The sequence below is a fragment of the Balaenoptera physalus genome, assembly GCF_965194825.1.
Source record: "Balaenoptera physalus genome assembly, chromosome: 12".
NCBI classification, from domain to species: domain Eukaryota; kingdom Metazoa; phylum Chordata; class Mammalia; order Artiodactyla; family Balaenopteridae; genus Balaenoptera; species Balaenoptera physalus.
The window spans coordinates 77064519-77089826 of NC_138897.1; the positions used below are offsets into that span (position 1 = coordinate 77064519).

The 25308-nt window shown below is 43.7% G+C and overlaps 1 protein-coding gene across 7 annotated transcripts in view; it reads left to right on the forward strand.

The window, feature by feature from the left end:
- The window catches only part of LOC309639781 (sodium/glucose cotransporter 1), a 142978-nt gene that overhangs the window by 39426 nt on the left and 78244 nt on the right, over positions 1–25308 (forward strand). For 5 of the 7 annotated variants that reach the window (XR_014251850.1, XR_014251851.1, XR_014251852.1 and 2 more), the window contains exon 1: positions 8445–23868. Coding sequence is in view for 3 of the 7 variants with exons in the window: in XM_082417472.1 (XP_082273598.1) it covers positions 23734–23868 (135 nt within the window). In the remaining 4 variants the exon portion in view is untranslated. Of the gene's footprint in view, positions 1–8444; positions 23869–25308 lie in introns of those variants that run through there. The other 2 variants (XM_082417470.1, XM_082417471.1) reach the window with 1 other exon arrangement.

A 25308-nucleotide genomic window follows, 5' to 3' on the forward strand; every position in this document is an offset into this window, starting at 1 on the left:
ATTCAGACATTAAAAGAACTGGCCCTCAAGGCCACTCACATCAGCAGCTCCCTGTGCCCAAGAAGGCACAAGCAGTCCTCCCATATCAGGGCTATGTGAGTGTAATCACAATGTTAATGACAGTTCTAATTCGAAGAGGCCTTTGCCCCAAAGAGCTCACACCTCTTTCACATGAAACAACGACTTTGACTTGACTTTGGAGAATACCTAAGGAAGCTCTCACAAGGAGTGGAAGTGGGAAACAAGTGGGGAGTGACTCAGGATGAGTCAAAACAAGAGATTAAACTGGGAACTGTGATGATTGCTGGCTGGAGAGCAGAGCAAATGGACTTTGTGGTGGCCCTCCATTAAAAATGAGGCTTTATGGTTGGATCCGTGGCCTAAGCCCATATAAAAAAAAATCTGTTTCCTTCTCCACTTTTTTCAAACACAGCCCTGAACCATTTCCTCTCACCCATCAGCAATTTCAGTCTCACCAAGGATCAATTCCTTGTTCTACCTACCTGTCAGAACCAAATTAAAGCTGGAAGGTCGACCAGCAGGTCCTCCTCCAATCACAGAATCACTTGGAAGACAAACAGAGATTTCAGGACTTTGCATTTTGAAACATCACATTGGTTCTTTCTTTAAGTTTAGCCAATTTAGAATAGAAGGTTCTTCATCTCAGGCTTTTATTTTGTTCTTTGGGGTTGATATTTGTGTGTACGTCTATGTGGGTATATATTTGTGGGGATGTTTATATGTGTTTGTGTATATATGGTTTCATTTTTATACCTGTTCTATAATACTTTAATCAAAGTCAGCCTAAAACATTAGGCTAAGCCACAGGCCATTGATTGTTGCACCTTTGTCATTCAATGTAATGAGAATGACGCTCTTCTTTTCTTGCTTCCTGGTAGGATTTCCCAAACTTGGAAAAACGCTATTGAAGGGTTTGCCTAAAATCCTTAGAAAATCCCAGGGATCAGGGATACTTGACTAGGATTAGGTTCTTCCTCTTGCTCAGACAGAAGATCATTCTTTAGGGGAGGCTGTGCCTTAATTACTTTGTCTTAGCATTTTTGGTGTCTCAACCAAAAGGACAAACGAATCATCATTTGGAAAAGTGTATGTGTGTGTGTATTAACAGTATTTATTTATAATGACTCTTAAATAATTGTTTGTGTGAATGAAGGATGAAGATAGTATTGGGAGATCTTTCATGGGTTGGGGGTGACTATGACCATTAGAAAGCATGTGTAGAAGAAGAAAGCTCTTTCTGGGAAGCCAGTTTTGTGGTTTACTTATCTTTACACTCGTAAGCATTGCCTGGGTAATCAAGTCCATTTCCCTCACTGTAGTTTAATCCCAGGGTAGATAATAAAACCAAGCAGGAGCCTGCAGACCTGGGTTTCAGCCCTAGCTCTTCCACCAACAATCTGGGTGATCTTGACAAGGTCTGTTCATTCTCTGGGACTTCCTTTCTCATTATAAGGTCTTTCCCCATTAGATTGTGTACTCCTACATCTTTGCATCTTGCTGTCTACAGCACCTGAAACAGTGGCCGGCATATATAGGACACTCAATATATATTTGTTGATCCAGTGAATATATTATGGAGTCAAGTTTGATGATCCCTGAGGTCCCCAAATACTTGAATATTCAGTGATCCTAGTGTAGTGTTCTTCCTTCTTCTTTCTCTCTTTCCCTCCCACCCTCCCTCCTTCTTACTATCCATTGATCTAATAAATAATACGTTCTCATGGTTCATATGTAAGCATATATGGAGAAAGTCTCCCAGTCATCCAAATATTTTCCCTGAAGACAATAAATTTTGCCAGCTTCTTGTGTATCCAAGAGATTTAAAAATTGTACATGTAAGCAAATATATACCTATATTCTTCCCTTACCCTCTGATATTTTATACGAATTTTTAGCATACTATATGTTGTTTTGTACACTTTGCTTTTTTAACCTAACAAAATATCTTTGAGATCACTACTACATATCAATATACAAGAGCTTTTTAATTAATTAATTAATTTATTTTTGGCTGCGTTGGGTCTTTGTTGCTGCGTGCGGGCTTTCTCTAGTTGGAGTAAGCGGGGGCTACTCTTCGTTGCAGTGCGCAGGCTTCTCATTGCAGTGGCTTCTCTTGTCGAGCATGGGCTCTAGGCACGCAGGCTTTGGTACTTGTGGCGCATGGGCTCAGTAGTTGTGGCGTGCAGGCTCAGTAGTTGTGGCTCGCGGGCTCTAGACCGCAGGCTCAGTAGTTGTGGCGCACGGGCTTAGTTGCCTCATGGCATGTGGGATCTTACTGGACCAGGGATTGAACCTGTGTCGCTTGCATTGGCAGGCGGATTCTTAACCACTGTGCCACCAGGGAAGTCCCTCTTTTTTATTTTTAATGGCTGCATATTATTATTCCATTAAGTGGATAAACTGTAATATATTTAACCAATCCTTTATGGATGAGGATTTAGGTTGCTTCTAATCTTTGCCCATTACAAATAGTGCTGCAATAAATAACTTAGAATGTAGGTCATTCGCCCTTATGTAAGCCTATCTGTAGCATAAATTCTTAGAAAAAAAATGTTAGGTCAAAGGGTATGTGAATATATAATTTTTAAATAGATTTTATTTTTTTAGAGCAGTTTTAGGTTCACAGCAAAATTGAGCTGGAAGTACAAAGTTACCATATCCCCCTCCTTCCATGCACAGCCTCTGTCACTGTCAACATTCTGCACCAGAATGGTACATTTGTTAGAATCAATTAACCTACATTGATACCTCATTATCATCCAAAGTCCATAGTTCACATTAGGGCTCACTCTTGGCATTGCACATTCTATGAGTTTTGATAAATAGATAATGTCATGTATCTACAACTAGAGTATCATACAGAGTAATTTCACTGCCTTAAAAATTATCTGTGTTCTTCTCTTCATCTCCCTTTGCTCTCTAAACCCTGACAATCACTGATCTTTTTACTGTTTCCATAGTTTTGCCTTTTCCAGAATGTCATATAGTTGGAATTACACAGTATATAGCCTTTTCAGATTGACTTCTTTTACTCATTAATATACATTTAACATTCCTCCATGTCTTTTCTTGGCTTGATAGAATATTTGTTTTTATCACTGAATAATATTCCATTGTTTGGATGTACCACTTACTAAAGGACATTTTGGTTGTTTCCAAGTTTTAGCAATCATGCTATAAATATCCATGTGCATGTTTGTGTGCAAACATGTTTTCAACTCCTTTGGGTAAATACCTAGGAGCACAGTTGCTGGATTGTATGGTAGGACTATATCTGGTTTTATAAGAAACTGCCAAACTATCATCCAAAGTGGGTGCACCAATTTACATTCTAACCGGCAATGAATGAGAGTTTCTGTTGTTCCACATTCTTGTCAGCATTTGGTGTTGTCAGTGTTTTGGATTTTGGTCATATTGTTAGGTGTGTTGTGGTATCTCATTGTTTTTTTTTTTTTTTTTTTTCTGCCCTGATGTGGGCCAGTTAGTTTTTTTTTTTTTTTGGTTGTTGTTGTGTTTTTTTTTAAAATTAATTATTTATTTATTTATTTATGGCTGTGTTGGGTCTTCATTTCTGTGCGAGGGCTTTCTCTCTAGTGTGGCAAGTGGGGGCCACTCTTCATCACGGTGCGCGGGCCTCTCACTATCGCGGCCTCTCGTTGCGGAGCACAGGCTCCAGACGCGCAGGCTCAGTAGTTGTGGCTCACGGGCCCAGTTGCTCTGCAGCATGTGGGATCTTCCCAGACCAGGGCTCGAACCTGTGTCCCCTGCATTGGCAGGCGGATTCTCAACCACTGTGCCACCAGGGAAGCCCTATCTCATTGTTTTAATTTGCAGTTCTCCAATGACATATGATGTTGAGCATATTTTCATATGCTTATTTGTATGTCAGAAGATATCTGTATATTTGAACAGGTGTCTGTTGAGACCTTTTGCCCATTTTCAAATCGAGTTGTTCATTTTCTTATTGTTAAGTTTTAAAAGTTCTTTGTATAGGTTTAGTTAGCAGTTCTTTATCAGATGTGTCTTTTACAAATATCGTCTCCCAGTCTGTGACTTGTCTTCTCATTCTCTTGATATAATTTTGATAGATGTTCTCAAATTACTCTGTTAAAGTTGGTACCAATTTATACTTTCACCTGTAATGTATGAGAGTAAATGTTTCCTCTATGACTCAATGTATTATCAATTTATTTGTGATTTTTTTCCAGTCTGATAGGTAAAAAATAGTATCTTACTGTAGTTTTAATTTCCATGTACTTTATTAAAGAGAGACTGGGTATCTTTTAGTATGTTTATGTGCCATTTGTATTTTCTTTTTTTTTTTAATTTTAATTTTTGGTTGCGTTGGGTCTTTGTTGTTGTACGCAGGCTTTCTCTAGTTGCAGTGAGCAGGGGCTACTCTTCATTGTGGTGCGTGGGCTTCTCATTGTGGTGGCTTCTCTTGTTGTGGAGCACGGACTCTAGGCATGCAGGCTTCAGTAGTTGTGGTACTTGGGCTCAGTAGTTGTGGCTCACGGGCTTTGCTGCTGTGTGGCATGTGGGATCTTTCTGCACCAGGGCTCGAACCCGTGTCCCCTGCATTGGCAGACAGATTTTTAACCCCTGCACCACCAGGGAAATCCTGTATTTTCTTTTATATGAACTGTTTGTATTTTTTGTTCATTTTTCTGTTAGGATTGGTTCTTACATTGCTGTGGATGGTGAGACTATGGATAAACAAATCCTGTGGGCCAGTTTAGAGTGGAGCTCAGTGTTCTCAAAAATCTCCTCTCTATACTCTTCATTTTTGCCCAATTCTTTGCACCTTGGATCCATTCACTGCCAGCATCATCTGTGGCTCAAGGTCCTGAATTTTCAGTGACTCTGTTTTTGCTGTTTTGACTGATGTTACGGTTGTTCCACATTTGATACTGAGTGTGAGTTTTACCCAACTTGAATACTCCCTTCTTTCCTAGGATTACCACTCTGGGAAATCCCATTCTTCTTAGACAGCAATACCTTAAGGTCTTGTAAATATATAATCCTTTTACTGATACATGCCAACTGTGATCATGAAATAGCACAGAGTTACTCATCTTTATAAGTATTTTGAAATTCCCTTTAACTCAATCCTACTGCCATTGTTACAATGGGGTCACTGTTATGTCACAGTATCTCTGATGTCCGGTGTGTCATGCAGGTAGAAAGTGTGACATCCAGGGCAGGAAACAGATCTAATTCAGTTTGGAGCTCTTTCACTTATCTATCAATCCATCTATCACCCATCAATCCACCCATCCATCCACTATTCATCCATCCATCCATCCGTCCATCCTTCCATCCATCCACCCATCCTGTGATTGCTTTTATTTCAAAGAGGATCCAAAAATACCTTCACACCCATGTCCATAGCAGCATTAGTCACAATGGCTGAAAGGTGAAAGCAACCCAAATGTCCATTAGTGAATGAATGGATAAACAAAATGTGGTCTATTTACATAATGGAATGATTCAGCCTTAAAAGGAAGGATATTCTTTTGTAAACATCTTTATTGGAGTATAATTGCTTTACAATGGTGTGTTAGTTTCTGCTTCTGCTTTATAACAAAGTGAATCAGCTATATATATACATATATCCCCATATCTCCTCCCTCTTGCATCTCCCTCGCATTCTCACTATCCCAGCCCTCTAAGTGGTCACAAAGCACCGAGCTGCTCTCCCTGTGCTATGCGGCTGCTTCCCACTAGCTATCTATTTTACATTTGGTAGTGTATATAAGTCCATGCCACTCTCTCACTTCGTCCCAGCTTACCCTTCCCCCTGCCCATGTCCTCAAGTCCATTCTCTACGTCTGCATCTTTACTCCTCTCCTGCCCCTAGTTCCTTCAGAACTTTTTTTTTTTAGATTCCATATATATGTGTTAGCATATGGTATTTGTTTTTCTCTTTCTGACTTACTTCACTCTGTATGACAGACTCATACAGAGTGAAGTAAGTCACTCATACAGAGTGAAGTAAGTCACTCATACAGAGTGAAGTTTTGGGTTGTAGTGTTTTCATTGTCATTTGTTTCTAGGTATTTTTTGATTTCCTCTTTGATTTCTTCAGTGATCTCTTGGTTATTAAGTAGTGTATTGTTTAGCCTCCATGTGTTTGTATTTTTTACAGATTTTTTCCTGTAATTGATATCTAGTCTCATAGCGTGTGGTTGGAAAAGATACTTGATACGATTTCAATTTTCTTAAATTTACCAAGGCTTGATTTGTGACCCAAGATCTGATCTATCCTGGAGAATGTTCCATGAGCACTTGAGAAGAAAGTGTATTCTGTTGTTTTTGGATGCAGTGGTCTATAAATATCAATTAAGTCCATCTTGTTTAATGTATCATTTAAAGCTTGTGTTTCCTTATTTATTTTCATTTTGGATGATCTGTCCATTGGTGAAAGTGGGGTGTTAAAGTCCCCTACTATGATTGTGCTACTGTCGATTTCCCCTTTTATGGCTGCTAGCATTTGCCTTATGTGTTGAGGTGCTCCTATGTTGGGTGCATAAATATTTACAATTGTTATATCTTCTTCTTGGATTGATCCCTTCATCATTATGTAGTGTCCTTCTTTGTCTTGTAATAGTCTTTATTTTACAGTCTATTTTGTCTGATATGAGAATTGCCAACTCCAGCTTTCTTCTCATTTCCATTTGCATGGAATATTTTTTCCATCCCCTCACTTTCAGTCTGTATGTGTCCCTGGGTCTGAAGTGGGTCTCTTGTAGACAGCATATATACGGGTCTTGTTTTTGTATCCATTCAGCCAGTCTATGTCTTTTGGTTGGAGCATTTAATTCTTTTACATTTAAGGTAGTTATTGATATGTATGTTCCTATGACCATTTTCTGAATTGTTTTGGGTTTGTTATTGTAGGTCTTTTCCTTCTCTTGTGTTTCCTGCCTAGAGAAATTCCTTTAGCATTTGTTGTAAAGCTGGTTTGGTGGTGCTGAATTCTCTTAGCTTTTGCTTGTCTGTAAAGGTTTTAATTTCTTCCTCGAATCTGAATGAGATCCTTGCTGGGTAGAGTAATCTTGGTTGTAGGTTTTTCCCTTTCATCACTTTAAATATGTCCTGCCACTCCCTTCTGGCTTGCAGAGTTTCTGCTGAAATATCAGCTGTTAACCTTATGGGGATTCCCTTGTATGTTATTTGTTGTTTTTCCCTTGCTGCTTTTAATATTTTTTCTTTGAATTTAATTTTTGATAGTTTGATTAATATGTGTCTTGGTATGTTTATCCTTGGATCCTGTATGGGACTCTCTGCACTTCCTGGACTTGATTAACTATTTCCTTTCCCATATTAGGGAAGTTTTCAACTATAATCTCTTCAAATATTTTCTCAGTCCCTTTCTTTTTCTCTTCTTCTTCTGGGACCCCTATAATTTGAATGTTGGTGCGTTTAATGTTGTCCCAGAAGTCTCTGAGACTGTCCTCAATTCTTTTCATTCTTTTTTCTTTATTCTTCTCTGCAGTAGTTATTTCCACTATTTTATGTTCCAGGTCACTTATCTGTTCTTCTGCCTCAGTTATTCTGCTATTGATTCCTTCTAGAGAATTTTTAGTTTCACTTATTGTGTTGTTCATCATTGTTTGTTTGCTCTTTAGTTCTTCTACGTCCTTGTTAAATGTTTCTTGTATTTTCTCCATTCTATTTCCAAGATTTTGGATCATCTTTACTATCATTACTCTGAATTCTTTTTCAGGTAGACTGCCTATTTCCTCTTCATTTGTTTGGTCTGATGGGTTTTTAACTTGCTCCTTCATCTGCTGTGTGTTTCTCATTTTGCTTAACTTACTGTGTTTGCGGTCTCCTTTTCACAGGCTGCAGGTTCATAGTTCCTGTTGTGTTTGGTGTCTGCCCCCAGAGGCCAAGGTTGGTTCAGTGGGTTGTGTAGGCTTCCTGGTGGAGGGGACTAGTGTCTGTGTTCTGGTGGATGAGGCTGGATCTTGTCTTTCTGGTGGGCAGGTCCGCATCTGGTGGTGTGTTTTGGGGTGTCTATGATTTTATTACAATTTTAGGCAACTTCTCTGCTAATGGGTGGGGTTGCGTTCCTGTCTTGCTAGTTGCTTGGCATAGGGTGTCCAGCACTGTAGCTTGCTGGTCATTGAGTGGAGCTGGGTCTTAGCGTTGAGATGGAGATCTCTGGAAGAGCTTTCGCTGTTTGATATTACGTGGAGCTGGGAGGTCTCTGGTGGACCAATGTCCTGAACTTGGTTCTCCCACCTCAGAGGCACAGGCTTGACACCCAGCCGGAGCACCCAGACTCTGTCAGCCACATGGCTCAGAAGAAAAGGGAGAAAGAAAGAAAGAAAGAAAGAGAGAGAGAGAGAGAGAGAGAGAGAGAGAGAGAAGAGAGAGAGAGAGAGAGAGAGAGGGAGGGAGGAAGGGAAAGAGAGAGAGAGAAAAAAAAGAAAGAAAGAAAGAAAAGAGAGAAAGAAAGAATAAAAGTTATTAAAAGAAAAAATTAATATTAAAAATAAAAAAATTAAAAAGTCATAAAAAAAGGAAAAAAAGAAAAAAAAAGAAAGAAAGAAGAGAGCAACCAAACCAAAAAACAAATCCACCAATGACAACAAGTGCTTAAAAACTATACTAAAAAAAAAAAAAACAAAAAAAAAAACCCAAAAAACGGACAGACAGAACCCTAGGACAAATGGTAAAAGCAAAGCTATAGAGACAAAATCACACAAAGAAGCATACACATACACACTCACAAAAAGAGAAAAAGGAAAAAAAAATATACGGTTGCTCCCAAAGTCCACCACCTCGATTTTGGGATTATTCCTTGTCTATTCAGGCATTCCACAGATGCAGGGTATATCAAGTTGATTGTGGAGATTTAATCCGCTGCTCCTGAGTCTGCTGGGAGAGATTTCTCTTTCTCTTCTTTGTTCACACAGCTCCTGGGGCTCAGCTTTGCATTTGGCCCTGCCTCTCCGTGTAGGTCACCTGAGGGCGTCTGTTTTTCACTCAGACAGGACTGGGTTAAAGTAGCAGCCGATTAGGGGGCTCTGGCTCACTCAGGCCAGGGGGAGGGAGGGGTATGGAATGCGAGGTGAGCCTGTGGCATCAGAGGCCGATGTGATGTTGCAACAGTCTGAGGCGCGCCGTGTGTTCTCCCGGGGAAGTTGTCCCTGGATCACGGGACCCTGGCAGTGGCGGGCTGCACAGGCTCCCGGGAGGGGAGGTGTGGATAGTGACCTGTGCTTGCACACAGGCTTCTTGGTGGCTGCAGCAGCAGCCTTAGCATTTCATGCCTGTCTCTGGAGTCCACACTGATAGCCATGGCTTGTGCCCATCTCTGGAGCTCGTTTAGACAGTGCTCTGAATCCCCTCTCCTCGTGCATCCTGAAACAGTGGTCTCTTGCCTCTTAAGCAGGTCCAAACTTTTTCCCGGACTCCCTCCCAGCTAGCTGTGGTGCATTAGCCCCCTTCAGGCTGTGTTCACGCAGCCAACCCCAGTCCTCTCCCTGGGATCTGACCTCCGAAGCCGGAGCCTCAGCTCCCAGCCCCCACCTGCCCGGGTGGGTGAGCAGACAAGCCTGTCAAGCTGGTGAGTGCTGGTCGGCACCGATCCTCTGTGCGGGAATCTCTCCGCTTTGTCCTCTGCACCCCTGTTGCTGTGCTCTCCTCCGTGGCTCCGAAGCTTCCCCCTCACCACCCCCTGTCTCCGCCAGTGAAGGGGCTTCCTAGTGTGTGGAACCTTTTCCTTCTTCACAGCTCCCTCCCAGAGGTGCAGGTCCCGTCCCTATTCTTTTGTCTCTGCTTTTTCTTTTTTCTTTTGCCCTACCCAGGTACGTGGGGAGTTTCTTGTCTTTTGGGAGGTCTGAGGTCTTCTGCCAGCATTCAGTAGGTGTTCTGTAGGAGTTGTTCCACATGTAGATGTATTTCTGATGTATTTGTGGGGAGGAAGGTGATCTCCACGTCTTACTCTTCCACCATCTTGAAGGTCTCCAGGGAGTGTTCTAATTTCATTCTTTTACATGTAACTGTCCAGTTTTCCCAGCACCACTTATTGAAGAGGCTGTCTTTTCTCCATTGTATATTCTTGCCTCCTTTATCAAAAATAAGGTGACCATATGTGCGTGGGTTTATCTCTGGGCTTTCTATCCTGTTCCATTGATCTATATTTCTGTTTTTGTGCCAGTACCATACTGTCTTGACTACTGTAGCTTTGTAGTATAGTCTGAAGTCCAGGAGCCCGATTCCTCCAGCTCTGTTTTTCTTTCTCAAGATTGCTTGGCTATTCGGGGTCTTTTGTGTTTCCATACAAATTGTGAAATTTTTTGTTCTAGTTCTGTGAAAAATGCCATTGGTAGTTTGATAGAGATTGCATTGAATCTATAGATTGCTTTGGGTAGTATAGTCATTTTCACAATATTGATTTTTCCAGTCCAAGAACATGGTATATCTCTCCATCTGTTTGTATCATCTTTAATTTCTTTCATCAGTGTCTTATAGTTTTCTGCATACAGGTCTTTTGTCTCCTGAGGTAGGCTTATTCCTAGGTATTTTATTCTTTTTGTTGCAATGGTAAATGGGAGTGTTTCCTTAATTTCTCTTTCAGATTATTCATCATTAGTGGATAGGAATGCAAGAGATTTCTGTGCTTTAGTTTTGTATCCTGTTACTTTACCAAATTAATTGATTAGCTCTAGTAGTTTTCTGGTAGCATCTTTAGGATTCTCTATGTATAGTATCATGTCATCTGCAAACAGTGACAGCTTTACTTCTTCTTTTCCGATTTGGATTCTTTTTATTTCTTTTCCTTCTCTGATTGCCAGGGCTAAAACTTCCAAAACTATGTTGAATAATAGTGGTGAGAGTGGACAACCTTTTCTTGTTCCTGATCTTAGAGGAATTGGTTTCAGTTTTTCACCATTGAGAACAATGTTGGCTGTGGGTTTGTCATATATGGCCTTTATTATGTTGAAGTAAGTTCCCTCTATGCCTACTTTCTAGAGGGTTTTTATCATAAACGGGTGTTGAATTTTGTTGACAGCTTTTTCTGCATCTATTGAGATGATCATATGGTGTTTCTCCTTCAATTTGTTAATATGGTGTATCACATTGATTGATTCGCATATATTGAAGAATCCTTGCATTCCTGGGATAAACCCCACTTGATCATGGTGTATGATCCTTTTAATGTGCTGTTGGATTCTGTTTGCTAGTATTTTGTTGAGGATTTTTGGATCTATGTTCATCAGTGATATTGACCTGTAGTTTTCTTTCTTTGTGACATCTTTGTCTGGTTTTGGTATCAGGCTGATGGTGGCCTTGTAGAATAAGTTTGCTCATTTTGGAAGAGTTTGAGAAGGGCAGGTGTTAGCTCTTCTCTAAATATTTGACAGAATTCACCTGTGAAGCCATCTGGTCCTGGGCTGTTGTTTGTTGGAAGATTTTTAATCACAGTCTCAACTTCAGTGCTTGTGATTGGTCTGTTTATATTTTCTATTTCTTCCTGGTTCAGTTTCAGAAGGTTGTGTTTTTCTAAGAATTTGTCCATTTCTTCCAGGTTGCCCATTTTATTGGCATATAGTTGCTTGTAGTAATCTCTCATGATGCTTTGTATTTCTGCAGTGTCAGTTGTTACTTCTCCTTTTTCATTTCTAATTAGATTTGAGTCTTCTCCCTTTTTTTCTTGATGAGTTCTGCCCATTTTTGGATTGGGTTGTTTGTTTTTTGGATATTGAGCTGCATGAGCTGCTTGTAAATTTTGGAGATTAGTCCTTCGTCAGTTGCTTCATTTGCAAACATTTTCTCCCATTCTGAGCGTTGTCTTTTCGTCTTGTTTATGTTTTCCTTTGCTGTGCAAAAGCTTTTAAGTTTCATTAGGTACCATTCGTTTATTTATGTTTTTATTTCCATTTCTCTAGGAGGTGGGTCAAAAAGGATCTTGCTGTGATTTATGTCATGGAATGTTCTGCCTATGATTTCCTCTAAGAGTTTTATAGTGTCTGGCCTTACATTTAGGTCTTTAGGAAGGCAATTCTGACACATGTGAACCATGAGGACATTATGCTAGGTGAAATAAGCTAGTCACGAAAGGACAAATACTATATGATTCCACTTATATGAGGTACCTAGAGTAGTCAAGGTCTTAGATACAGAAAGTAGAATGTTGGTTGCCAGGAGCTGGGTGGGGGTGCGAGGATGGGGAGTTACTGTTTAATAGGTACAGAGTTTCAGTTTTGCAAGATGAAAGGAGTTCTGTGGATGGGTGATGGTGATGGTAGCACAATAATGTAAATGTACTTAATGGAACTGAACTGTACACTTAGAAATGGTTAAGATGTAACTTATGTTCTGTGTATTTTAGCACAATTAAAAAGAAAAACCTATAGTAAGATTTGTTTAGTTAACAGATATTTATTGAGCTCTATAGCTTCCAGGCCATGTGTGCTAGACACAGGAGATAGAACCTGAACAAGAAAGATATAGTCTCTGCTCTCACAGAGAGGAAGAGAGGCAAAAAATAAGTAAACAAGGAAATCAACAAGATATTTATATTTTGTTATGAGCACTATGAAATTCTTGAACTGGGGTGGGGTGGGGCTGTTTTAGTTAAGATGGTCAGAGAAGGTGGTAGTTCTTATTCTTTTTCTGAGTCACTGATCTTCTGAGAATCTGATGAAAGCTATGGGTCCTCTCTCCAAGAAAACACTAACCTGATCACAATTGTGTATACAATTTAAGGGAGTCCATGGATGTTCAAAACCCAACTCTGAGGGGTCCATGAATCTAAGGTCAGGAACACCTGCTTTACTGGTTCCCCAGTGTTCTATAGGATAAATTCCAGGATGCTTAGTATGCCACACAAGGTCCCCTGTGGTCCAATTCCTGTCCACATCTCTGGCCTTATCTCCGACTGTTCTGCACAGCCAGGTAGACCACAAGCACTCACTGTTCCCTGAATATGCATACTGTGTTCTCTCACATCTTAAAATCTTTCCCCAACTGCGTTGCCTCAGGAAAACCTACTTATCCCTGAAGACTCAGTGCAAATATCCCCTCTTAATGATTATTTCTTTTGCTCCGCTCCCTACATCTTTTAGTGAGACCAAATCAAGCGTGTTTTACCTCACCTTGCCTCACCATCTATCATGTTATAATTTTTTGTATTCATTATTTTAATTCATTTATTTGCCCAGCTAATATTTATTGAGCATTTACTATATCTCAGCCCCAGTCCTAGGCACAGTAATGGCCAAGAGATACTGGGGCTACCTTCATGAAGTTTATAGTCTAGTGGGAACTGTAGACAGTAAATATATAGTTATACAACTAAAAGTCAATTGAAAATTGAGACAGGGACAGGAAGGACAAGTGTATGGCTTGAGAACAGGGTTCTCAGAGAGCTTTTAGGCTAAGCGTGGGGTGCAGGTCAAGAAGACTCTTGGAAGAAATTTAAGCTGAGATTAAAGAATTATGAGAGTTATCCAGGTGAAGAGCAGGGGAGAAAGTGTCCTTGCATAGGGAACAGCACATGCATATCAGATGTAAACTTTCCTTAATGGACTGGGAGGGCCCCCAGGCAGAATTTGTCTTTTTTTTTTGGCTAGTATTTTCTTCTCCCCCCCTCACTTCATTGAGGCATAATTGACAAAATTGTATATATTTAAGGTGTACAATGTGATGATTTGATATACAGATACATTGTAAAATGATTACCATGATCAAATTAACACATTAATCACCTCACATGGTTACCATTTTTTAATACCCCCAAAATATAAGGAACTCAAACAATATATGAGGAGCCGAGTACATGAAAATGTGCTCAACATCACTAATCATCAGACAAATGCAAATCAAAACCACTATGAAATATCATCTCACACTTCTTAGAATGACTATCATCAAAAAGACAAGATAACAACTGTTGGCAAGGATGTGGAGTTGGTGGGAGTGTAAATTGGTACAACCATCATGGAAAACAGTATGGAAGATCCTCAAAAATTAAAAATAGAATACTATATGATCCAGCAATCCCACTTCTGGGTATATATTCTAAGGAAATGAAATCTGTATCTCAAAGAGATATCTATACTCCCATGTTCATTGCAAAGATTGTATCCTATTCAAGTTTGTAGCCCCCAGTACCTGCTGTAGAATGGATACTCTGAATGAATGGATGAAGTTTCTCAATGTACAATTATCAGGACTAGCCATTAGATGGGAGAGAGTATTCTTTTGATGGTGAAATAAATTCACCTTTTCATTCTGCTCAAATGACTTGTTGAACAAATGAATGAAACTAATGAAACTCTTAGGATCAGCCAACAGGTTGGGGGGAAATAATCTGCATGGGGAATTAAATTTTTATCTCCAGACCTAGTGCCTTGTGCATGGGTTTTTAAAAAATTGAGGTGTATATATGTCCATGCCACTCTCTCACTTTGTCCCAGGTTACCCTTCCACCTCCCCGTGTCCTCAAGTCCATTCTCTAGTAGGTCCGCATCTTTATTCCCATTTATTTATTTATTTTTTTAGATCGTAAAACCGATAGCTAGTGGGAAGCAGCTGCATAGCACAGGGAGATCAGCTCGGTGCTTTGTGACCATCTAGAGGGGTGAGATAGGGAGGGTGGGAGGGAGGGAGATGCAAGAGGGAAGAGATATGGGGATACATGTATATGTATAGCTCATTCACTTTGTTATAAAGCAGAAACTTTATTGTAAAGCAATTATACTCCAATAAAGATGTTAAAAAAAATTGAGGTGAAATTTATATAACATAAAATTAACCATTTTAAAGTGAAAAATTCAGTGTCATCGAGTGCATGCAGCTGCCACCTCTATCTGGTTCCAAAATGTTTTCATCCCCCCAAAAGGAAACTCTATGCCCACTGAACACATGTATGTGTTTTAAGCTTCTAAAAGGCAGGGGCTACACATGTCTTGCTCACTTTGTACCCCTGATGCCTAGACAAATGCACAACTGGTATTTGTTGAATATATAAATGACTTGCCATCCTCATTGTAACCTTTGTGGGTCTTTCAGTTGCCCAAGGACTTTTGAGCCTGGTTTTTGTGTTCCTGGAATCCTGGTCTCAGTGGCCGGTGGATGGATGGGTGGCTATTGGCTGTGTGTGGGGTAAGGTTCACAGGTGAGAGCTCTGGTGAGTTCCTCAGGCAATGCCTTTGGCTGCCTCCTGCCAGGAACTGCTTCTCTGTCTCATCTTACAGAGGGAGCTGGAATACATGGGTGATAGTCACACTGAGGTGTGGCTCTCAGAGAGCTGACTTCTCCAGGGCCTTTTAACTCTGCTACTCTACCTGCTGTCTTCCTAGGCTCTGGGTTTTCAGAAAACCAGAGGGGATGACAGAAGATAGTGCCTGTAACACTGCTGACTTTTGCCTGCATCTGTTACAATTAAAGACTCACTGGTATGCCTCACACCAACAGGCAGCTGGGACCGAGTGCCAAGCCAGGGGTGAGGTGGGGGGAGGAAAGAGGGAGGCCTACTGAGGAGTAGGCTTGGAATCAGGGCTAAGGCTTCACCTCCCTTTTCTTAGTCCTCTTCTCTTCCTGCTCTCTGCACTTGGGGTTAGAATATGGGTGGTATTAGACCCATGTGGGTCTAATACCATAGCCCAAGGGGTTGAGCACCAGCTTGGCTTTTTACCAACTTGGGCAGGATACTATGAGTGTCAGTGCTCTCATCTATAAAATCCAGATAACAATAGGGTCATTGTGAAGACGAAAGTTGTATCACTTGTCCTAACACACAGTATCAGTTATCTTTTTTGTATCTGTCTTCTGCTCCTTGTATGTTTTCTCATTTATCTTAGATATTATTATCTCCATTTTGTAAGTGAGGATACAGAGGTCTCCCAAATTAGATAACTTGTCCTGAGGTTACAGAGCTAATAAGAGGAGGAGCCAGAATTTCCACCCAGTGCACTTCCCACATTTCTTTAGAGCTGTCAGCTTCTTTGGGTGAAGAGCATCCAGGGAGAGGTGAGATGCTTTATGAGCAATGGTCATGTTCCCCCTTTCCACTTTTAGAAATGGTGTTGAGCAATAGAAAATGTCACCCCTGGGGCCAGCAGATGTAGTGGGGCGGATGAGACCTAGGATGAAGTGCCACTGACATGCTTCTGACATGCAGCTGTCAAGGGCTCATTGTCCCCAGTTTGTAAATGGAGACAGAGATTCAGGGAGCTTCAGGGCCCAGGCTAGAGTCATAGAATTGGCACTGGGATTCTTTTTAAGGGAGCAGCTGGTTAAATTCTGCTAATTTGACAGGTGAGGTAATAGTCTCTGAGAGGGAAGTGACTTGGCTAAGGCCACCTGGCAGAGGAAGCAGCACCTGAACCCAGGCCTCCTGACTCCTGGCCATGCACTGTTCCTGTTGCCCCAGGCTGAGGAACAGGGTTGAGGCAGTGCCCTGTGAAGAGCTCTGGGAAAGATAGGCTATGGCATCTTGCAGCATCTTGCCCCACAGCTACTCCCTAAAACCTGCCTGGGATTTGGGATCTAGAGGAAAGAACTATAGATCACTGCTAAGCAACTTGGGTTCTGGTCCCGGCCCAAAGCTGGCATGTATGGTGGGCACTAGCAAGCCTCTGTTAGATCAGATTGGAGCCTCACTGTAGAGGTGATTCTCAGATGACATAAGGTGCTTACCCAAGGTCACCCAGCATGACAGAGACCTAGCCAGGGCTCAGATGCTGGGATGGAGCCCCCCCAGGGGTCAACCCCCTGTTGACTTTAGCTTTAGAGTGAGGGTCAGGAGCACTTTGTCTCTTTCAGCTTTCCATTCTTCCCTTACTACCCCCAGGCCCAGACATTAGCTTGGGAGAGAAGGGTGGGCAGCCTGAGGCCAACTCACTGGTTCCCTTTCCTGGCCCTTCTATTCATTCTCACCTCTTCTCCTGGCAGCTTTTTAGCTTTTACCGCTGGGCCTGGACTTACCCCTCCAGTAGCTCTTTCCTCTCCTCCCTGCCCTTACCAAAGCAGCTTCAATCCTGCTTCCTCTTGTTACCAAACTAAACTTGGGTCTGCTTGTCCAACTCAGCAAAACCAATCTACTCATCAGGTTGTGGTGACGAAAAGTACAGCATTTGTTTGCAGGGTGCCAACCAAGGAGAACGGGCAGCTATTGCTCAAGAGACCTGGACTGCCCAGTGGCTTTCAGGCAAGAGTTTTTAAAGGCAACACTGGAATGAGGGTTGTAGGGTGTGTGGTGATCCCATGAGGGATCAGCTCATGGACATTTTTCTGATTGGTTGGTGGTGAGGTAACAGGGTGATATTTTAGGAATCTTAACCATCAACCTTCTGGTTCCAACCAGTCTGGGGTCTACATGCTTGTGGTCAGCATGTAGTCACCATCCTCCACCAGCTGGGGGATCTTAGTTTCCGCAGAACAACTCAAAGATATGCATCAGATTGTTATCTATATCCCTTCAGGAGGAACTAGGAGTCCTGTTACTCTCTTGTTCTAATCATTAACTGCTTAAGTCTGCTCTTTGGAACTTGAGGAAGACCAAACAAGAAGTGGTGGACATGGAGGGGCTTGTACACAGGAAGGCCCTGCAGGGTCCTGCTTGGTTTCAGTTCCCCCTTTTCTTTGATACTCCTCAATCCTTAGGGGAAGAAGGGTGGGACAAGAAAGGGAATAAAGTTTTGGATAGAAAAGTTAATCATAAACTTGGCAGGGAAACTCAGTTTTAAGGGGACTCAGTTTCACTCCATCAAATCCTTCCAAATTCAGACTCCTTCACCATCACTGATTGCAGTAGCCCAAATAATGGCCACCCAAAGATAACAGGTCCTAATCCTTGGAACCTGTAAATTCTACCTTATTTGGAAGAAGGGTCTTTGCAGATGTTATTAAGTTAAGGATCCTAGATTGTTCTGGTGGGCCCTAAATGCCATCATAAATGTTTTTATGAGGGAGGGGCAGAGGGAGATTTGGCAGACAGACACAGAAGAGAAGGCAATGTGAAGCTGGAGGCAGATAGTGTGATTCCACTTATATGAAGCATCTAGAGTGGTCACATTCATAGAGACAGAAAGTCGAATGGTGATTTCCAGGGACTGGGGGAAGAGGGAGTGTGGAGTTACTGTTTAATGGGTACAGTGTTTCAGTTTGAGAAAATGAAGTTTTTGAAGATAGATGGTGGTGATGGTTGTACAACAACATGAATGTACTGAATGCCACTAATTGTACTCTTAAAAATAGTTAAAATGGTAAATTTTATGTTATGTGTATTTAACCACATGCACACCAAAAGAGACAGAGGTAGAGATTAGAGTGATATGGCCACAAGCCACAGAATGCTGGCAGCCACCAGAAGCTGGAAGAGGCAAGGAAGGATCCTCCCCTAGACCCTCAGTAGTGTGGCCCTGCTGATAACTTGATTTCAGGCCAGTGAAACTGATTTTGGATTTCTGCCTTCCAGAACTGTGAGAGAATAGATTTCTGTTGTTTTAAGCCACTGAGTTTGTGGTAATTTGTTACATCAGCCACAGGAAGCTAATACACTGATCAGCAACCTGCTTCTCACACCTGAGCTTGCATCCAGGAAAAGGTAAAGGAGAGAAAATCATAGCAGCCCCCTCTGTCCCTCACCTTCACCCTCTCATTGTCAACAAGGCTTCTTCACATCCCATTTGCACCTCGTAGGTACATAAGACAGTCCTTGTCTACACCATTTTACAGACGTTCAAAGGGAGAGTCATGGATGCAAGTGAGCTGTCCATGGTCCACTGTTGGTGATGGCTGAGCTGAAATTCAAAGTAGTCATATGGGTCCCCTCCTCAGGCAACTTCCCGAACTCATGGCCTCCTCACCTAGGTAATTGATTTCACTGTGGGACAAGAGTTCAGAAGCTGGCCATTCCACTGTGGGGTCCCTTGCTAAACAGCGCAGTTTGGCCAGTGTGAGGTGGGCACTGGGGCCTGCTGGGGAGGACCTTCCTGGCTGGCAGGAGCAGGTGGGACTCTTGTGGGACCTGCATAGATGAGTAGTGAGGACAGAGGCAGAGAAGAGGAGACGGGACAATTCCCACTTAGTAATGAATCATTACCCTCCAAATCTTGGGTCTCTCCCCAGCCATCTGTACATACTAGCAACCTCTGGGTCATTTGAATATTTATTTTTCTCCAACAGTCAGGTTTAGCTGTGAATCTGTGGGCACCTGGCTTTTCAAACTTAAGACCCCAATCTGACCAGAGGTTGTGAACCTATGTGGATTCAGGTGGGGTCTGCTTCTTGCTCTCACGTCTGTGTTTCCTCATCAGCCTCATCTTCCCCACAGCCGGGTTGTTTGGCCAGCTTTCTTCTTTCTCTGAGGTCCTGGTAACAAGGTCCCTTTTAATGACTAGACCCTGGGTTTTGTTGGCACCAGTGAGGGCAGGAGAGAGGCCAATAGGATCCTCATCAATGAGCAGTGACCTGGCAGCTCTGGACAGCTGTGGGGGCAGGTGGGGCATCATACCTTGTTCCTCTGGAAGCATCTGTTCAGGGGAAATAATTAAAAAAAAAATTAGGTTGGACAACATGATTTTTTTAAAAAGGTGTACAATGTGATGATTTAATATGTGCATACAGTGTGAAATGACTACCACAATCAAGTTAACTAACCTCACATGGTTACCCTTTTTTTTTTTTTTTGTGGTGAGAACACTTAAGACCTACTCTCTTAGCAACTTTCAAGTATACAATACAGTATTGCTAACTATAATCACCACACTGTGCATTCGATTTCCAGGATTTATTCATCTTAGAATTTGTATTCTTTGACCAACATCTCCCCATTTCCTCCACCCTCAGCCCCTGGCAACCACCATTCTACTCTTTGGTTCTATGAGTTTCCTTTTTTAGATTGCACGTGTAGGTGAGATCATGTAGTATTTGTCTTTTTGTGTCTGACTTACTTCACTTAGCATAATGCCATTAAGGTTCATACATAGTGTTGAAAATGGCAAGATTTCCTTTTTTTATGGCTGAATAATATTTCATTGTGTAATATATATCACAACATCTATTTAAAAATTTTATTTATTTAATTTATTTAGTTTTGGCTGCATTGGGTCTTCGTTGCTGCACGCGGGCTTTCTCTAGTTGCGACGAGTGGGGGCTACTCCTCATTGCAGTGCGTGGGCTTCAGTAGTTGTGGCACACGGGCTTAGTAGTTGTGGCACGTGGGCTCTAGAGCACAGGCTCAGTAGTTGCGGTGCATGGGCTTAGTTGCTCTGTGGCATGTGGGATCTTCCTGGACCAGGGATCAAACCCGTGTCTCCTGCATTGACAGGCAGATTCTTAACCACTGCGCCACCAGGGAAGCCCCACAACATCTTCTTTATTCAGTCATCCATCAGTGATGCTTAGGTTGTTTCCATGTCTTGGCTGTTGTAAATAATGCTGCTACAGGGACTTCCCTGGCGGTCCAATGGTTGAGACTCCACCCTCCAAATGCAGGGAGCCTGGGTTCCATCCCAGGTCAGGGAACTAGATCCCACGTGCTGCAACTAAGGTCTGCCTGCTGCAACTAGGACCTGGTGCAGCCAAATAAATAAATAAATATTAAAAAAGAATAATGCTGCTATGAAAATGGGAGTGCAGATATCTCTTTGACACAGTGTTTTTGTTTCCTTTAGATATATTCCCAGAAGTGGGATTGCTGGCTTATATGGTAGTATTAGTTTTAATTTTTTGAGAAACTTCCATACTGTTTTCTTGGGTTTAAACTGTTCTTTTAGAGGAGACCAATGAGGAAGAGAAATTGCAAAAGGACCTCAGTCAGCCTGGGGATGGCCATGGTGGGGAGTTACTTGCTGATGACAAGCTTTTAATTTATTTTTTATCTTTAGTCCCAGGTGGTGACTTCCTATACATTGTAGATAAATCCTCCTCCTCCCCCACCATGCTTGCCCTCTCCTGGTACATCCCTCACTCCCCCCTTACCTGGCTCATTCCTTCTCTTTCAGGGCCCTACCCAAACCAGACTTTTCCCAGGCCTTCCCCCAACTTCCCCTCATTCCCAGGTCAAAATCCTTGCTAGATATTTGGAGCATTAGTGTTTCTCTTGCAAAGCACATATCACTATGTTAATTTTAGAAGTATTTGTCTCATCTTTTTTTTTTAACATATTTATTGGAGTATAATTGCTTTACAATGGTGTGTTAGTTTCTGCTTTATAACAAGGTGAATGAGCTATACATATACATATATCCCCATATCTCTTCCCTCTTGTGTCTCCCTCTCACCATCCCTATCCCACCCCTCTAGGTGGTCACAAAGCACCGAGCTGATCTCCCTGTGCTATGCGGCTGCTTCCCACTAGCTATCTATTTTACATTTGGTAGTGTATATACATCCATGCCACTCTCTCACTTCATCCCAGCTTATGCTTCCCCCTCCCTGTGTCCTCAAGTCCATTCTCTATGTCTGCGTCTTTATTCCTCTCCTGCCCCTAGGTTCTTCCTAACCTTTTTTTTTTTTTAAGATTCCATATATATGTGTTAGCATACCGTATTTGTTTTTCTCTTTCTGACTTACTTCACTCTGTATGACAGACTCTGTGTCCATCCACCTCACTACAAATAACTCAATTTCGTTTTTTTAATGGCTGAGTAATATTCCATTGTATATACGTGCCACATCTTCTTTATCCATTCATCTGTTGATGGACACTTAGGTTGCTTCCATGTCCTGGCTATTGTAAATAGAGCTGCAATGAACATTGTGGTACATGATTTGTCTCATCTTTGATGATGGTCTGTTTCCCCTACTGGGCTGGAAGCCCTGTGAGGAAGGTAAGAGCCCTGTGAGTCTTGTTCACAGCTGTATCCCTAGAGTCATCGCACATGACCTAGCACATAGAAGCTGCTCTTTTGTTGTAAGAGTGAATGAATGAATGAATGCCTTTTATGGTCTCTCCCTGGCTGCCACCCATCCCTTTCCTTCTCTGGCCACCTATGTTCTGCTGTCCTAGAAAGATGAAAGAACAGCTTGGTCCCTCCTTTGAGGTCCTTCAGCACTTCTAAGCCTTCCTCCCACTCAAGTTTTGGATTTGCTCATTTCCACAGACTTCACTTTTAGAACCAGGCATGGGCTGGCAGCCTGCAGCTGGTGGTTAAAGGCTGGACTTTTCCTGCGGGTGGGCTCACTTCCAGACCAGATTGGAAGTTCCCTGAGGGCAGGGACTCTGCCTGGCACAGAGTCAGGTGAAAAAGCTTTGCTGAACGTGGGAACCAATGGACACAGATGGAAGGCAAGCTGCTCCAAGCTGTGGCTGACGGCTGAGCTCTAAGTCATGGGAGGCATCCACGGTGAAGAGCCCCTGCTTCCAAGATCCCCAAATGGGGAATTTCTTCTTCCTGTGGGCAGGTGTTATGATGGACCCTTATACAGTTTACAGTCCTGGGGGATGAATGGGGGAAGTAGGGACAAACAAGCACTGAAGAGGCAGGAGGGCAGTGGCCCTCAGAGGCAACAAGGTGCAAAGGAATGGGCTGCTTGACTTTAAGCAGTGGATGGATGTCTGGTGGTGGGCAGGGAGGGCCTGAGGCAGAATAGCATCCTGGCGGGTTTGGGTGGTCCTTCCCCCTCCCTCACCTCATCACCCAGCAAGGGTCCCCTCTCCAAAGTGGCTGCTCTGGGGCCTCCAGCACCAGCCCCTGAGAGCATCCCAACCCTCCTCTGAACTAGGCCTGCCTTGGTCTGGGCTGCATGGTCACCTCTGTCACTGGCTCACTATGTGACCTTGGGTGAGTTGTGCCTCTTCTCACGGTCATCTCTGTTCTGAGCCTTGACTTCCAAATTAGACATGTGTTTCCAGATGGGCAGGCTGAGCCCCCAGAAAGGGCTAGGGTTTGATGAGTTCCTTGGAAGTGATTCTCTAGTATCTTTCCTCCCTCCCACCTGCCTTGGAAGGGCCCCAAATAACATTACTGGGTGAGGCACAGGGCAAGGAAATAGCTCCCAGTGGGATCCTTTTTCCCAGTGTCAGTTCCTTCTTCCTTACAGCTGGGGTAACAGTGCCCCTGGGCACTGCAGGCTGTAGAGGGAGAGGCAGAAAGGTGGATGGGTGAGTGGTCATCCCACTCACCGATGAGTGGCCAAGATACTGCCATCATGCTGAATTTTTTTTCCAGCAACATCCAGCAACTTCTGGTTCTCCCCAGAATGTTCTCCATGGAGACCAAGAACTTGGCTGATTCCTGGAACAGTCCCGCACTCATTTTACACATGGAGAAGCCAGGTCCGCAGAGAACACAAGACTGGTCCAACGGCAGGTGGCAGGTGATCTGAAGCTTCTAGGCCCCCAGCACCAGGAAGCCTGGCTCCTCAATGGAGCCGCTGGAGCCCTGGCCTGGGTGTGGCCCCACAGCAGGCCAGGCGAGGCTGCACGGTGCCCGGTGCCTGATGCCCGGTGCCGGAGCACAGTGGGCCTTTGTGCTAGGAGGGCACCACCCCCTGGCCGGCCCCACCCCGCTCGAGGGAGAGCGCTTATCTACCCGCCCACCTCCCCGCCAAAGCTCTGCCAGCTCCTCCTCGTTCTGCACTCAGAGCTGCTCCCCGACGGCGACGGCGCAGCGCTGGGGCTCCTGCAAGACAGCACTGCTGCCAGACTTCACGGGTCCCCTCCCCGGGGCTGATCATTAACCCGGAGACCATATAAGGAGCGAGCGGCCTGGGCTGGAGGGACGCATCGCGGCCACCGTCATGGACAGTAGCACCTGGAGCCCCGCGACCACTGCCACCGCCGAGCCCCTCAAGGCCTACGAGCGCATCCGCAATGCAGCCGACATCTCTGTCATCGTCGTCTACTTCGTGGTGGTGATGGCTGTCGGGCTGTGGGTATGTAGGGGTCCTGAAACGCGGGCTGAGGGGGCAAGGGCCAAGGGGAGGGAGGCGGGGGCACACGGAGGAGCCACCGCCTTGGTGAACTGCAAGGAGGGGAGGGTGGGCTGAAGGGTGTGTGGAGCCGAGTGGAAATGACTTTGAAATGTTTGAGAGGAGTTCAGGGGGCACCGTGTGAGGTGAGGGGCCAAGCAAGGGTGAGCAGAAGTGACGGGGTGCTGGCCAGGGCCCGAGGAGGCTCCCCCACCCCGGCTCTGTTAGCAGAGAAGGAGAGTGAGAGATTGGAGAGGCTGGGGGCTGGGGGTGTGAGGGGCAGGAGAGGACCAGCTGGTAGCTGCAGGAAGGATCCCAGGGCTTGGGAAATGAGCCCCAGGGAGGTGACTACTGTCCTGCCTCTTAGTCATCCAGTTTCAGAGGGGAAAGAAACAGGGTAGATCCGGAAGGACACCAGCCTTTACCAGCTGCAGGTGCTGTGGGGCAGCCCAAGGCAGAGGGGCTGCCCTGCGTCCCTCACCTGGGAGAGGTCTTGTGCTCTGGGATCTAGGGGCTGGAGTGAGTGAGAGCTGGAAAAGCTGGGCCCAGGAAGAGGAGGAGGAGGAGGAAGACTGGAGGGTGGCCTGGTGCTGGGGAGAGGGAAATGCGTGTGGCTCCCTTTTGGGACTATGGGGACACACCAAACCAGAGAAACTTGTTCTTAGCAGTCTTGAACTTGGAAATTTCACTTGTGACAGACGCTGGCACACCCAGCCACTGGAAGAGAGGTATTTTAAGTGTTAACATATTCCAGTCACTCTCAAAGGCTTTCATGGGAGACCGCAGGCCAGGAGGCTGGGGTGCTAACAGGTGGTTGAAGTCTTTTGATTTAGAGGAGAGGAGGGTGGGCTTTAACCCCTTCATGGCCAAGAGGTTTTTTTAGAGATAAAAGGAAGTGTTGATTTTTAAAAAGAAAAAAGTAATTGTAGAAACCAGATGTGACTGAAAACCTAAAGTGTCACAAGGAATCTGTGTGACACGTTCCAGCCTTGCGATGTTGGTAACCCCGCTCAGTCTCAGTTTATTCAAATGTGCAATGGGTACAATCTTACCTGTTCTTGTGACACCTCACGTGGCTGTGAGGATCTGCAGAGATGTATCTGAAAGCTCCTTATGGACTCTAGGAGTCTTTTTTAGTACTATTATCGTTTGCCCTCCAGGATATGAGCCAGGCCCTGAATGATTTTTATCCTTTTAAGTAAAATGGACAAAAATTGTCAGTTGGTTGTGATTTGCCTAAGGTTGCAATACATGGAAATCTGGTCTCTTGACTCTCGTTTTTCCATGGCACCACGTGCTTTGCCACCTTGCCTGCCTTCCTCCCCCCACCCCAGCTTGTAAGTGCTGCAGGCAAGATGGGAATCCATCATCTGTTAGATGTGCTGTACCACCTGTTTCCCAGAC